The 14,234-nt window shown below is 33.0% G+C and overlaps 1 protein-coding gene across 4 annotated transcripts in view; it reads left to right on the top strand.

The window, feature by feature from the left end:
* Positions 1-14,234, top strand: part of LOC140449314 (protein O-mannosyl-transferase TMTC1-like) — a 1,384,234-nt gene that overhangs the window by 1,033,279 nt on the left and 336,721 nt on the right. For all 4 annotated transcript variants that reach the window (XM_072542477.1, XM_072542470.1, XM_072542463.1 and 1 more), the window contains one exon: positions 411-484. In XM_072542477.1, coding sequence (XP_072398578.1) covers positions 411-484 — 74 coding nt within the window. The remainder of the gene's footprint in view (positions 1-410; positions 485-14,234) is intronic.

Raw genomic sequence — 14,234 nt, 5'->3', positions numbered from 1 at the left:
TAAGATTGCATGAGGTCACTCTTCCTCCTCTAAAGTCTCACAATAATTTAAAAAGAGTTTTATAATTGCAATTAAAATTGATTTTTTAAAAAATTTATCATATATTAAAAACATTCCTTTTCTCCTCGCAAAAACAGTAAAATTTTACACATTCCAAATAAAAATATTAAACTAATGAACCTTTTAGAAAACCTTATGATATCCAAAGAAATGGAACTGAACACTAAACGCTTAATTTTTTTAGTATGTTCTTGAACGTAAAAACCGTTGTGACTCACCTTGTTATTATGTAATATATCTACTCCTATAAGTAAAAATTTAGTATAATCACTCGATAAAGTCAAAAATTAGCATTAAATGATTACCTTCTGTAAGTATTCTTACAATTAACACAACTTTTTTCTTTACAGGTTACAGGAATCGTAGGAAGAGCAGATGTGCTAGCATGTGTCTTCTTTCTTCTCTCATTCCTTGCCTATCACGGGTGAGTTTTAAGTTATAATAGCCAATAATAAATTGAGTAGGTATTTGTATTTTATTTAACATTAAGTAGTTAATACAGAAATTTTCTTTGTTAGTATATACAGAAAGGGGCAAACTTATGAAATAAATTCATTTGCTCGAGAATAGATAACTTTGCCACCCACCTGCCTTTTGATAGTAATTAGTCAGACGACGAACATATTCTTGAACATTGTGGATAATTTCTGGAGGTGTATTATGAATTTCCAATTTAAATCTATTTTTTAATTCTTCTTTTGTGGTATATTGATGTAAGCTTTTGATTTTAAGTAACCCCATAAAAAAATCAGGTGATGTCAGAAGTGGAGATCTTAAGGGCCATTTTAATTGTCCTCGTCTACCAATCCATCTGTTACAAAAAAATCTCGACACCTACAAAAATTTAAATTTCTAATTTAACTGAGCTGCTACCGTGCGTCGGAGGGTGCGTAAAACCGTCGGTCCCAGCTACGAAAGTAGTCGTTGAGTTATGATAGGGGCTCTTGCGCTACCTGAAAACTCTAACACTAGACCTTAGCAAGAAGGTTACACGAACTTTACTTTTACGAAAAAATCTGTTACAGAAATCAAGAACATGATGCGCAAAATGCGGTGGTGCATCATCTTGCTGAAACCATGTGTTTTCATTTGGCAAATTACAAACATTTTCATTTGGAAAAAATTCTATAAGGACGGGTATAAGTTCGTTTTGTAAAAAATCAATATACATTTGCTCCAAAAGAGCCCCATCACATCAATCAAAGTAAAAAGGCCACATAATTCTGTCTTCAACTATCCTTACTCAAACGTTGACTTTTTAAGTGGGCTAAGCATCTGCGTCGCCTCGGCCATCTAATGAGAACTCTACTACAATTATGTAGTTTTGCTTATTCACTGTTTCATGTAAATAGAAAGTTGCTTCATCAGAAAGAAAGATTAAATGAATGAACTGCGGATTTTGATAACATAACTCTTACGATACTTCCCAAAACTGCATTTGGCGACCTGGATCATCCTCAGAAATTTCCTGGACGTTACGTATTTTATTCGCATGATATTTCTCTTTTTTTAGTAGCCGTAAAACAAACATTTTAGAAATGTTTGTTCCCGATTCAAGTTGCCTTGATAATTTGGGCATTCTCTGCCACACTTAATAATAGATCAAGGTTTACAATATTATTTATTGGTGGGCGACCAGCATTTGCAATATGTTTCACGTGACCAGTTTCCAGTGACCAGAATAGTAGATTGTTTTATAGGCGTATTAGAGTATTTTAAAAACTAAATAATATTTGGTAACCCTGTATATGTTAATGTATATATAATTCAATAGAAAATTTAATACACTTTCAAACGAGTTAGCACACGATCACTATTCCCTTTTAAAAAAATCACCGATTACGCCATCACTTCCAGAAATATAACGTCACTAATATGATAAAAAAAAATATATGTAAAAAAAAACATAATTTTAAAATAAAAATCGACCTGTTCCGAGGTTGTTCTCCAGAATTTTGTACTCCCAAAAAAATGATTTTATTCACATTTAATTCCAGTAAGTAGATTGTACATATGGACGTCCCCACAGCAAAGACATAAATATATTGTTGCCTTTATTCTACTTTATAACATTTTCAGAACTATAATGAATTAGCTAAGGCCTATCTGGGAACAGATATACAATAATATATGGGACGATTAAAAAAAAAACAGGAAAGAAAATTTCAGACAGGTTTTGCCTGCAACGAAATTTAAAATCTGTAGACCATACATGATGATTTGAAATTATACACCCAGCTTAAAGAATGTTCAGGTATATACAAGAACAAAAAATAGTTCGCTTAGCGCAATAGTAGTAGAAAATACAATAACAAGTGAAGACCATCGTAATGAATGGCAGCAGCACAACCAGCAGTTATTAAAAACAGTGTTAGAATTTTTAACTCTAAAGTTGAAAAAGCTATTTAACCCTCCGTTAGTGACGTGACCAACAATGAGATATTTAGTGGCGTGGGGGACAAATGTAACCAATTTTTTATTTGCCATTTTTTACAACCAAGATAAAACCAAAACATTATTACAACAAAACTTTGTTTTCAAGTACACGATAAGACATTCACATAACCTCATTTTAATGCCAGTTTATACAGATTTCTTTTAAATGGTTACCACAAACCCATTTTTCACATTTGAAACATAATTTTCTGGTGGTTTTATCCCGAACCCTTCCACATATATAACATCTTCCTCGGGATGCGGTTCTAGCTTCGACTGGCTGTTCTTCTTCCTCAATACCATGCAACAGTTTTGCACGTTGTCGTAGCTGCCTTAAAATGTTTGGATTTTAAGACTTTCGTTCTATTCTAGGTTTGATCAACTACCACCTCAGGTTTTGCAAGAACCGAACACATCATATCTTCTCGTTCATATAATTGTCATATTTACGAGTATAAATGCAAAGAGCATTTATTGCGGAAATGTTTGCCAGATTGTAGAACAGTACCACCGGCCAACGTCTAGTGTTGTACGCAACATTATTGTGTTAATAAAGCTGGTCAACCATTAAAAAATGTCACGACCTTAGGTTTATTTTTATCTCCATTAGACTCATCTATATCAACGTTGGAATGAAATTTGGATAAAACTAGTAGAACCTTGTTATTTTTCGAACAATAGGACACCACAAAAAGTGCCTGTTTCGTATTGGAAGGAATTCCTATTTTCCAATTATTTTTTCTCATTGTTCCTATGTAAGTTAGTTTTTTTTTTCAGTAAAAAGCCTTTTCGCCTAAGGAATACTGGTAAACCAGTTATCGTATCGCATGTGATATTTCGATTAAATTTAGATACTGGTTCAACTAAATGCAATACAACATCTTCTTCTGAGTTGCTTACTTGGTAAGGACCTTCTGGCTGCCTACCTACATAGGCTTCCAAATTCAACGTGTAAACTGTCTTAGTGTCAGTTAAAGCAAATACTTTCAGGACGTATTTAGCCAACTTACTTGGTATGTACTGCTTAAAACTGCATAAACTTCTAAATGCTAGAGGTTGTTCGTGACTTACTCACTTGGTGAAAAGTAAGCTTGAAAATTGTTCAAAAGTAATTTCAACACATCTCTTATTATTGCCAATTTGTCGATGGCTTTTCGCTTTTCTCTATCAATAACACTGTCAAATCGTAAGCATTGTATTAAGGAGTGAAATCTGCATTCACTCATAGGTAAGTAGCAAGATTCCAGACCATTATTCTTTGCATAATCCCAGAAACTGTGTAAGTTTTTCCTGGATGACCGCAAAGAACCTATGAGGAACAATAAACCAATAAATGCTCGAATTTCCGTTGAATCTGTGTGTTGTGAATTTTGATCTCTTCTATAGATTCTATCTATATAAATATAAGTGCAATGAACTATTATGTCTATCACTATCTTATCAAAATGTCATCTCACCAGATGTCAATTTAATTTTTTTTTCGCTGCCAATACTTTTCGTCCTGGCAAAGGGCATTTTATTATGTTATGTGTACGAATTCCTACGTTTTTTGCAGGACCTCTTTTACTTTATTTTGTTCTATATTTTTCCATATAATACTCTTCCGCTCGATTGTCAATTTCTTCACTTTCACTTTTCGCTAGTATCACTTATGTCAGTTTCATCTGGTTCTTGTTCAGAAACCGTAATATGTTTACTTTCAGTCACGTGGTCTTCTTCAAAATCACTGTCGTCGTCAGCATTATGTCCATCCTCATTATCACTCAATTTCTCGAACCATTTCAACCAAACCTGTCAGAATCGTTACTTCTTTCAACTGTACGCTTCTTCGAATTCTCCATTTTGTTCTAAAAAAAGTAAGATTCGGTAAAAATCACTTTTTTATGATTATGAAGTTATCAATATGAATCAGGATTCATAAGTACTATCAATAAGTGCTAAAATATTAGTATAGTTAGTAAACCAACACCGAAAACTTACTTTGACAAACTTAAGAACACGGCTGGTGGCATGGGAGACAGTCGTCAACCACTAAAAGACTTATGGAAATGCTTGGCAACTAAGCGCTTGTTACTGTGCACAACTATGTTATACATTCACTCACACACTGCTTGGAAGGTACTGAAGTCTAGGCGGCGCTAACACTTATCGATTTAAATCTGTGAGTAGAAATAATGAGGTGGGTGACGTATGTCACGCCTTTAATGAAGGATTAACAATAAAAAGTTAGAAAATCCCCTGGACATAGGCGAAATACCTGTTGAATCAGTTTATTGAGTCACATTTAAAAAATACTTCTTAAGGTACTGTTGAAAGTACTTTATTCACTTAATTTTGGCAAAGAATAAGTTGCATTACGTAGTGGTATAGGAATAAGGAAGACACTGTTTTTCATGGGACTATTGTTACAAAAGTCCTTTAAATTTCGTAGAAATATCTATGTTTGTTTCATATACTTTAAAAAAGCATAATCATCGTTAAAAGCATTGATCGTAATACTGCCCTACTAAAAAAGAACCCTGTATCTCCAAAATTTGAAAAATTGGGATATTTGCACCATATGAATAATTATGATTTATATAACATATTCACATAGGGAAAAACCCGTATTTTACATTTCTAAATATTTTATGAAAAAAAATAGTTCCAGTAAACTCCAAAAATGACTATTCTGCTTAGTATAAACTTTTAACGCTTCGTAATAAAAACGTGTAATTTGAATCGTTTGTTAATTTATATTTAAATGGGAATAAGCCACAATTAAAGGTTAAAATACGTTTATTGACGTTTCAATTTCCACTTCGGAAATCGTTCTCAAAATTTGAATCGTTTGGTGGTGAAAGAAACGGGGGTTTCCGATTTTCTTATCTGGAAAGACTTATCATCACAGTCAAAATTAAAGAAAACAGAGTCACGTATTTACCTTATCACAAATTGTTAAAGTAATTGTGAAGAGAGAGAGCAAGATTTTACACGTTAAGATTGACTTTTTGCAGGCCAGAGTGTTAAAATCTGGGATAAAGGAACCCACACCTGTGACGAAACCTGGGATTCCTAAGAAGAGAAAAGAGCAAATATTAAAACACTTATGTCAAATTATACCGGCAAACAGCCATCAATTTTGGGAAGAATTTCCAACTTCCGATTACTAATAATTTTCATTTTGAATTTTTAAATAAACGTTTTTCGTAAATCTTATGTTTTATTCAACAAATGTTTATAAAAAATATTATTAAAATATTTAAATGTTTTGCCTTTCGAGGCAGTTATATAAATTTTATAATAATTACATAGTTAAAACCAACCTTAAGACAAATTTGGATAACACGTGGTTTTAGCTAAGTAAACTTGACATAATTCTATGCTTTGTTATTCCGTAAGTCGCATAACTAATGTTCATATGGTAATTTTGCAATTTTATTTAAAGTTTACTATGATGCTACACACTCTACCCTAAATGATTTTGTGTTATTATTGTAACAAAAGAACAAGGGATTAAACAAAAATCATTAGTCCCGTTTTTCTCAAAACTCGCTATAGTGGAGATACGGGGTTCTTTCTTAATAGGGCAGAATAGTTATAACATTGAATAATAGAATAGATACAACAAAGGAAAACCTGTTAACTTTCTCGCAAAAGCGACATCTCACTGCGAAATACTTATTTATTTAAATCAGTTCATGTGTTTTGTGTAAAACTTATTGAGGTCGCTGATTATAAAATTAAAATAATATCGAAAAAAATACAATACTTTTATTGTGAATAAATTAGCAATTAAATAAAAAATCACGAAAATACCTGGCGTAACTCACTAATGTTATCTGTACAAAGAAAAAGCACGTACCGTTTGAGTATGGTGTATTAAGTGCAGCTAGCGAAATAAAATAGTGACTGAGACCCTTGGTGAGTAGAAAACGGACGCCGGCGGAAAAGGATGGTCCGCTTCTCCGACAAACTGGTGATGTTTACAGCCCGATGTCTTGTTTCAATCTCTTTATAAGAATAAAAATCGGTACCAAAAAATTCTAAGGGTGACCACAAGAAGCAAACCCGTATAAAGTTTTAAAAGGTCGCCCAGTCTTGATACCAACTTGCGTATACACTTCTACAGAAATTTGATATTCTAACAACAAGTGAATTGCTCTCAATGAACGTAAAAACAGATTACTTTGTATTAGCCAGTTTGACAATGAGAGTTTACTAAATAGAAGAAAATTAGATATTGTAATCGTGTAGAGTAAATAAGTAATTAAAATATATAATTAAATAAGATCATATTATAATAGAGTAATAAAAGCATTGTATGTAAAATAACTAAATAAATACTAAGTACTTTCTTAAACATTATGTTAAGATAATTTTCAATAATAAAACAATAATATTCACTCTTTTAAAAAATAAAATATATGTATTTAACGATTTCTCCAGCAATTCAATAAAAAAAATTATTGCGTGAAAAATAAGTCGCTATTTAAAACATAAATCTGTATTCTAACTTCTCACAACCTAATTTACTTCGTAACTCTAATCAATAAGAATGACTAAGTGTCAATGTATAATTAAATCTAAAACATCCGATCCGTATGACTGTATTTACTTCTACTGTATATATCGCACCTTGAAAATCATATGGCAATATCTGCAATTTTTTTGTAAAATGACCTTTTATTGCAGTCTAATAGAAAAAAAAATCTATTTTTTAATGCTATTTAGCAGAATCTGCAACGAATTTTAAATTCGGCACCAGAAAGATACGTCCTTATGGCTTTTGTAAAAAATCTATTCATCTTTTTATACCATCAGGCATTATCTGCAGTTGTTGCTCTATGGTTCTAAAATAGGAACAAAAACTCAGATCTATCTGGTAATATCAGCAGTTAATGTTAAATGGTTTTTCAAGCCTGGCAAAAATGTAACATTGCCTGTAACTACTTTTATCTGTTGTGTTGTGAGTAAACAATCGTTTTTAATTTAGTTAAACGTAACATCCCGTAGTAGCAGCTTGCCTAGTACTTGACGAGTACTTTTAGCACATGAATTTGACATCCCCTATGAGAAGTTAACTACTTGTAACAATTTTTTTCCATTTATGCCACTGAGGAGCACGGGCATCTCTCGCTCAATTACGTGAGGAGATGGAGTTTACACGCCTTCTTTTTGTATTGCATTTTATGCGCTCCCTCTAATATACCGTTCTTTAAATCAAAATTGTTATTAACTTCGGTTAATTTTTTTTGCAGTATGACTCAGTGGAAACGAAGAACATTACGGTTGATTTAATCACTACTATACTTGAGAAAACGAGAGGAAATGAGGGCACCAACACGGTTATTAAATCATACAACATTGGTGATCAAAATGAAATATCTGTTTATAACGACCCAGTCATAACCGTCATCAAAATCGAGTGATAATGAGGAAATATGCTCATCCGAGTCATTATTTGGAGAACTCAGTGACTACGATCGTACCTGGCACCCTTAAATCAAATCGAATTCACCTTCGGATGACAAGACACATGAGGAAATTTGTCCAAGACTAAATAGTGTTACTGATTCTAATACTCTTAAAAATAAAGGTGTTGTGGAGATAAGCTCTCAAAAGAAAAGTAGAAAGAGGAAATGTCAACCGGAGGAATGCGGCAAAAATAAAAGAAAGAAATTACGCAATTCAGGAATGGATTATGTTAATGTAAAAAAATGTGACCCTTGCTCGTAAAATGAAAGCAAGATGTACTGAGAGAAAATGCAAATTTGAATGCAAAAATGTAACTGATGAACAAAGAACGCAATTATTTAAAAATTATTGGGCATTTGGAGACTTACATCTGTAGTGGAATTTTATAGGAAGATCAATGGAAAAACTAATGTGAATAATAGAAGAGTAAATCCAGACAGTAATCGTGAAGCAAAGTATGGCTATTTCTTCGAAGTGGAAGGCAAGAAACAGAGTGTGTAAGTACAATTTTATTGCAACACTGGAAATAAACGACAAGATTATAACAAATATACAACGTCGTACTGTAGATGGGTTTATCCCAAAAGACAAGCGAGAACAAGACAAGAGGAACTCACAAAAATGGAAAAAGAATCGACGAAGTCGTGAAACAAATCATAATGAGTTACATCGAATCCATTCCTAGAGTGGAATCTCACTACTTAAGAAAACAAACTAAAAGAGAATTCGTCAGTGGTGACAAAACTCTGACTGATATTCATCGCGATTATATAAAATTTTGCGCAGATAAAGGTTTGGTGTTCGGAAATTACGCTACGCTTAGGATCATATTTAACACGGAATTTAATATAAGTTTCTTTAAGCCCAAAAAAGACCTCTGCTCACTATGTGAAAGTTACAAAAATTCATTAGATAAAACTACATTAGAAGCAGCCTATAATACTCACCGTCAAGAAGTGGAACTTAGTAGAAAAGAAAAAGACTCAAAATCTGCAAAATTCAATACTTGCATTACTGCTTGTTTTGACTTACAAGCCGTATTACCGACACCTTCAGGCGATGTCTCCTTATTTAATTGCAAAAGGAGATTATCAACATTTAATTCCACAATTTTTGACCTGACCACAAATGCAGGACACCGCTACCTTTGGTTCGAGGGAATTATGCCTGTTACAATTTCTGAGCCAGAGAACAGGAAATAATATTATATTCAGATAACTGCAGTGGGCAAAATAAGAATAAGTATATTGTCTGTCTTTATCTCTATGCAGTACATAAATTGAACATACCTAAAATTACCCACAAATTTTTGATAACCTGTCACTCCCAAAATGAGGGAGATAACATGCATTCTTTGATTGAGAAACAAAAAAAAAGGCATTAAAAGGAGGACCAATTTATGTGCCTGCGCAATAGGTCACAGTAGTTCAAACAGGGAAAAAACAGGGGAACCTTACAAAATTAATGAAATGTCTGAAAAAATTGTAATAAATAAGTACAATTTTAAATAAAAAAACTTTTATTTGATATGAATTTTTACAGAATCATTTTCCAAAATTGATATATATTTTAAAACCATCTGGCCGTATGTGCTAAAATACCTATTTCCTGAAATAAATTTCACATACTCCTTACTGCATATAAAAATATGCAAAATTAAAGATAATTATGCTAAATACCAGGTTTGTAGCTTAATTTTTGGAATAACAGTAAATAATATTAACTTCAAAAAAAATTGAAACGCTCATAACTCAATATTATGATTTTTGCAGTTACTGCCCTATGGTTTTCAAGGTGCGATATGACCATCACATCCTATAATTGACCGCCCTTCAAATAAACCCACCTCTTTCGTTTCGTTTTTACAAACTCTGAAACCAAATTCGCTAATGCACTCATGAATAGTATAACGATCAAAAGAGAACGACTAAATTGTGAGATTCTAAGGTCAAACAATTCCTTTTCGATTAAGCTAAAATACTGTTCGAGATGCTACAAAAGCGAACACCTCAGCAACGAATGCCCCGAAAAATCTATGATCTGTCCATTCCATGGACAACAACACAGGTCTACTGCATGCCCCACGATAGAGGTTTCCAAATTTCCGAACTGTAATGGAAACCACCCGGCATTTTCTTAAAAACGTCAACACAGAAAAATCCCATCAAAAAAAAATCCTTAATTCACTTCACATCGATGATCTTATTAAATGTCTTTCCTGAAAAGAGCAGTGACACAATCCGTTATTTAAATCAAATGTCCAATTCATTGTATATATGCCATATCGACTTTCTGTTATAACAACTCCGTAAACCAAACTCTGCACATAACCACACAAACACACTACACTCATTAAGTCTTACATAAACATACCATTTACCCACACATACATTTTACCAACTCCACAAGCTCACAAACCAATAAACATACAAACGCAAAAACTAGAAATAAAATAACAACATACAACTAATAACCACACAAAATACCCACACATACCAAACACAAAATAGTGAGTACCCCGTACACTCCTTAAGAGTCACAATTCAAATCACAAGGACAGGGTGGAGATTGGTTTTCTGTGGTTTTCCAATCTCATTGCACAACCTTACCTCATCCTAGGTTAGGACATAGCCACATCTATCCTTTACGCGTTTACACAGAAAAAAACAAAAGGTTAATAATCTGAAACGGACCGTTTGATCCAATGGAACTTGTACATAGTAGCGGGCTTGGTCCAACTGGCATCCAAAACGGTAGGAAATCCTTCTGACATTTACTGCTTTGTAGCCTTCACATAAGCCCGAGGAAGAAAATAATACACATATTGACGTTTCCCAATTCATAAACCCCATCCCTGAAGAGGTACAAGAGCCTAAACAAAGTGAAAACGTTCACATCGAACATCAGGATCTGGCACCAGGTTAAGTTATAAAGAGCTTTAGCTTTTAACTTTGCCACTCTTAAACGCTTTGATCATAAATAAAAAACTACAGTACTTGATAATGTCTAAATATTGGAATGTATTTTAATGGCTTTCTTTATATTATTTTAAATTATCGTTAAGATTTTCAATATTTTTTTATACACTTTCAAGCATTAAGAGATTTTTTTTAAAGTGGTATGAGAAAGTCAATATTTTTATACTGTACTGTCTACAATTTGTTTGCTTAAAATAGAGATATTAACTTAGAGACTTATATGAAATATTCTTATACTGTAGATGTATTATCGTATTTTAAGGTATCTTTCAGATTGCTCAATCATGCTCATTAGTCAAACATTCTTTGGTGAACAACACCAAAGCTCGTATCTTAATTATACTTCACACAGTCATTGCATAACGCAATTAATTTATGTTTAAAATTCCTAATAAAATTTACCACTTAATCTACAAGAATAACTGAAGTATATCAATTCTATTTCATTTATTTTACACAGCATTGTTGAGACGCCTCGCGTGAGCCTCATAACAGTATTTATCCTCTCCTTTATCTTGTTATTTGTTGTTCACACTTCAGACCATATAGACTAGAGATATGAGCGCTTGTTTTTGTTCGCAGCCCTCGTTTTTAAGGGTTCCAGGGGATATTTTGCTTAGAATGCCACACTTAAAGATAAATAATGGACCAATATCAGACTACATGGGCATAATCTATAAAGTTATGTTATCTCTAAGTGGTTTCTGCAAAAACAAACATGGCAGTGAGTGCTCTTTAAATCAACTTGTTTAACACGGTTATTGATGAATTCTGGTGTATTTAAAACGAAAGAAATAAGAAAAAATAATTTAAAATAATTATACGCCAAATAGCTGTCAAAGTTTAGATAAAGGGAGGTGGAGCACAAATACTATAGACACATTAATGCACGAAGAGATTTTAAGTAGCGACAATACTAAAGATTTTTTTATTATATTGTATTTCCTTGTCTAAGCATGACAGTTCTGACCGCGCTGAGATCTAGTTAACCGGTGGCGTTCGACAAGAGCATAATAATTATGTGTTTCGATTGCGGCATAGTTCAAAAAATGTTATATGCAAACGTATTTCAGCGAGTTTCTGTATCATCAAACAATACAGTGATCACAACATACAGAGGTGAGCAAATACATCTAGCAATAGAGTATTTAAGTGTTATTTATAGAAACTATTTCTATTTTTATTATTTTTCGTTAAAAAAAAGTGTCTGTTGGGGCTTATTGATATGGTAAGCCTCGGGACACTTTGATATGTATTAATGTGGTCCACTTTAACCTGTAAATATCTCAGTATAAAAGATTGTATACGTTAACTAATCTAGTAAATATTATTTTAGAAAATGGTGCGAAAATATGCCAAAGTTGCATCAAAGACATCTTCTATATAACAGGCCCCTGACAAGTTCAATATCAAAAGCTGCATCTTTGTAACATCGTATTTAAAATTTCGAAAATCGGATAAAATGAATGCACCTCCATCATCTGCTAATGAATATCGCTCAAAGTACACTGATGTCCAAGTGTTCTTAAGCCAACAGGAGAAGCTTACCAGAATATTAACTTAACTGGAGCACTATGGCCTAAAATTAAAGATTGTCGAAAAGATTCGGCTTTACAATTTAGAAACAGAAACCAGAAACTTGCTTTAAGATGTTACAGACCATTGTAATTTTACACTTAACCGAATAATTAATCTAGATAAAACCGGAGTTATTACTGTTTTATTTACCCTCAAAGTTTTAACTAAAAGAAAACTGAGGCAAATCGGATCAGCAGAGAGAGGGAAGCTACTTACTTTTTATGGAATAGTAATGCTAGTGTGGCTGCATAATTTTTTTTTTATTACATAAATATAAATTGTGTGAACGAATTTCGAAATTTGGGATAAAATATGATTTTATTTTCATATAAGTATTATATATATATATATATATATATATATATATATATATATATATATATATATATATATATATATACATCGGTTTAGAACGTCTTTCGACGTTGTCCGATACCTAAACACCATCTCTTCCTATCTTCGCAGTCGTTTGTTGTTAAATTTCTTTCGCTCATGGACTTGTTTACGCCGTGTTGCCAATGTAATCTGGGTCTTCCTCTTTTCCGTCGACCTATCGGTTGCCATTCTACTACTTTTTTGGGGAGTCTTGTTGCTGGCATCCGTTGAACATGCCCATACCACCTTAATTGTTTCTTCTCTATATCTTGAGTTATATTTCCTTCTATTCCCATACGTTGTTTTATTACATCATTTCTGATTCGGTCTCGTCTGGAAATACCTAAAGATCTTCTTATTGCATCCATCTCTACTGCTTCTATTTGCTTTTTGTTCTTTTCACTAATTCTCCATGTTTCAGCGCCATAAACAAGAGTAGTTTTAATCATGATCTCATATATATTAAATTTTCTTCCTTTCGTTATCTCTTTACTCCACGGTATACCATTGGGACATCCTAAGACTTTCTTTGCTTAAGTGATTCGTTTTTCTATTTCCCGTGTATCAGTTCCTGTATTGTCAAAGGCAAGTAGTCATAGCTCTGACAGCAGGAAATATGTTGTCCGTTTTCGAGGTCTATGTTATCTGATTTGTTTCCAATACAAAGATATTTGGTTTTTGTAGTATTGACATTCATTCTCCAGTCATTATATTCTTCTATCAGTTTTCTAAGCATGTAATGCATGTTTCCCTGTCGGTCGCTAGCACTACCTGGTCATCAGCAAACTGGAGTGTATATAAGCATTCATTGCTAAGCTCTAATACACATCCTATGCACCTTTCTTTTCCATCTTTCCAATGCCGCTGCAACATATATCTTGAATAAGGTTGGTGAGATACAGCATCCCTGTCGCAAGCCTTTTGTAACCAGGAATTCTTCCGTTAGATATTTTCCTGTTTTTATCTGTGCCTTTGAGTCTCTATATAGTTCTTGTACAGCATTTATCAATGTGTGGTTGATGTTAGATCTTTTTAACGTTGTCCACAGTTTTGTTAAGGGGATGTTGTCATATGCTTTTTACAGGTCTACAAAAGTAATATGAGTTTCTAGATTCTTAGCCGATTTTTTTTCTATTATTTGTTTAAGACAAAATATGTTATCGGTGCACGATCTTCCTGCACGGAACCCGCTTTTTTTCTTCCTCTTCATTGTGCGTATATTCTTCCTCGATCATATTTCTCAAAATTTGTCCATACAGTCTGATCAGGGTGCTGGTTACCGATATGCCTCTATAATTATTACAATTTTTTTTGTCCCCCTTTTTGTGTATTGAGGACATGCCGTTCTCC

The sequence above is a fragment of the Diabrotica undecimpunctata genome, chromosome 1 (assembly GCF_040954645.1).
Source record: "Diabrotica undecimpunctata isolate CICGRU chromosome 1, icDiaUnde3, whole genome shotgun sequence".
In the NCBI taxonomy this organism is placed as follows: Eukaryota; Metazoa; Arthropoda; class Insecta; order Coleoptera; family Chrysomelidae; genus Diabrotica; species Diabrotica undecimpunctata.
The sequence above is the reverse complement of the archived record's forward strand: the minus strand, read 5'-3'. Positions and strand labels throughout refer to the sequence as shown.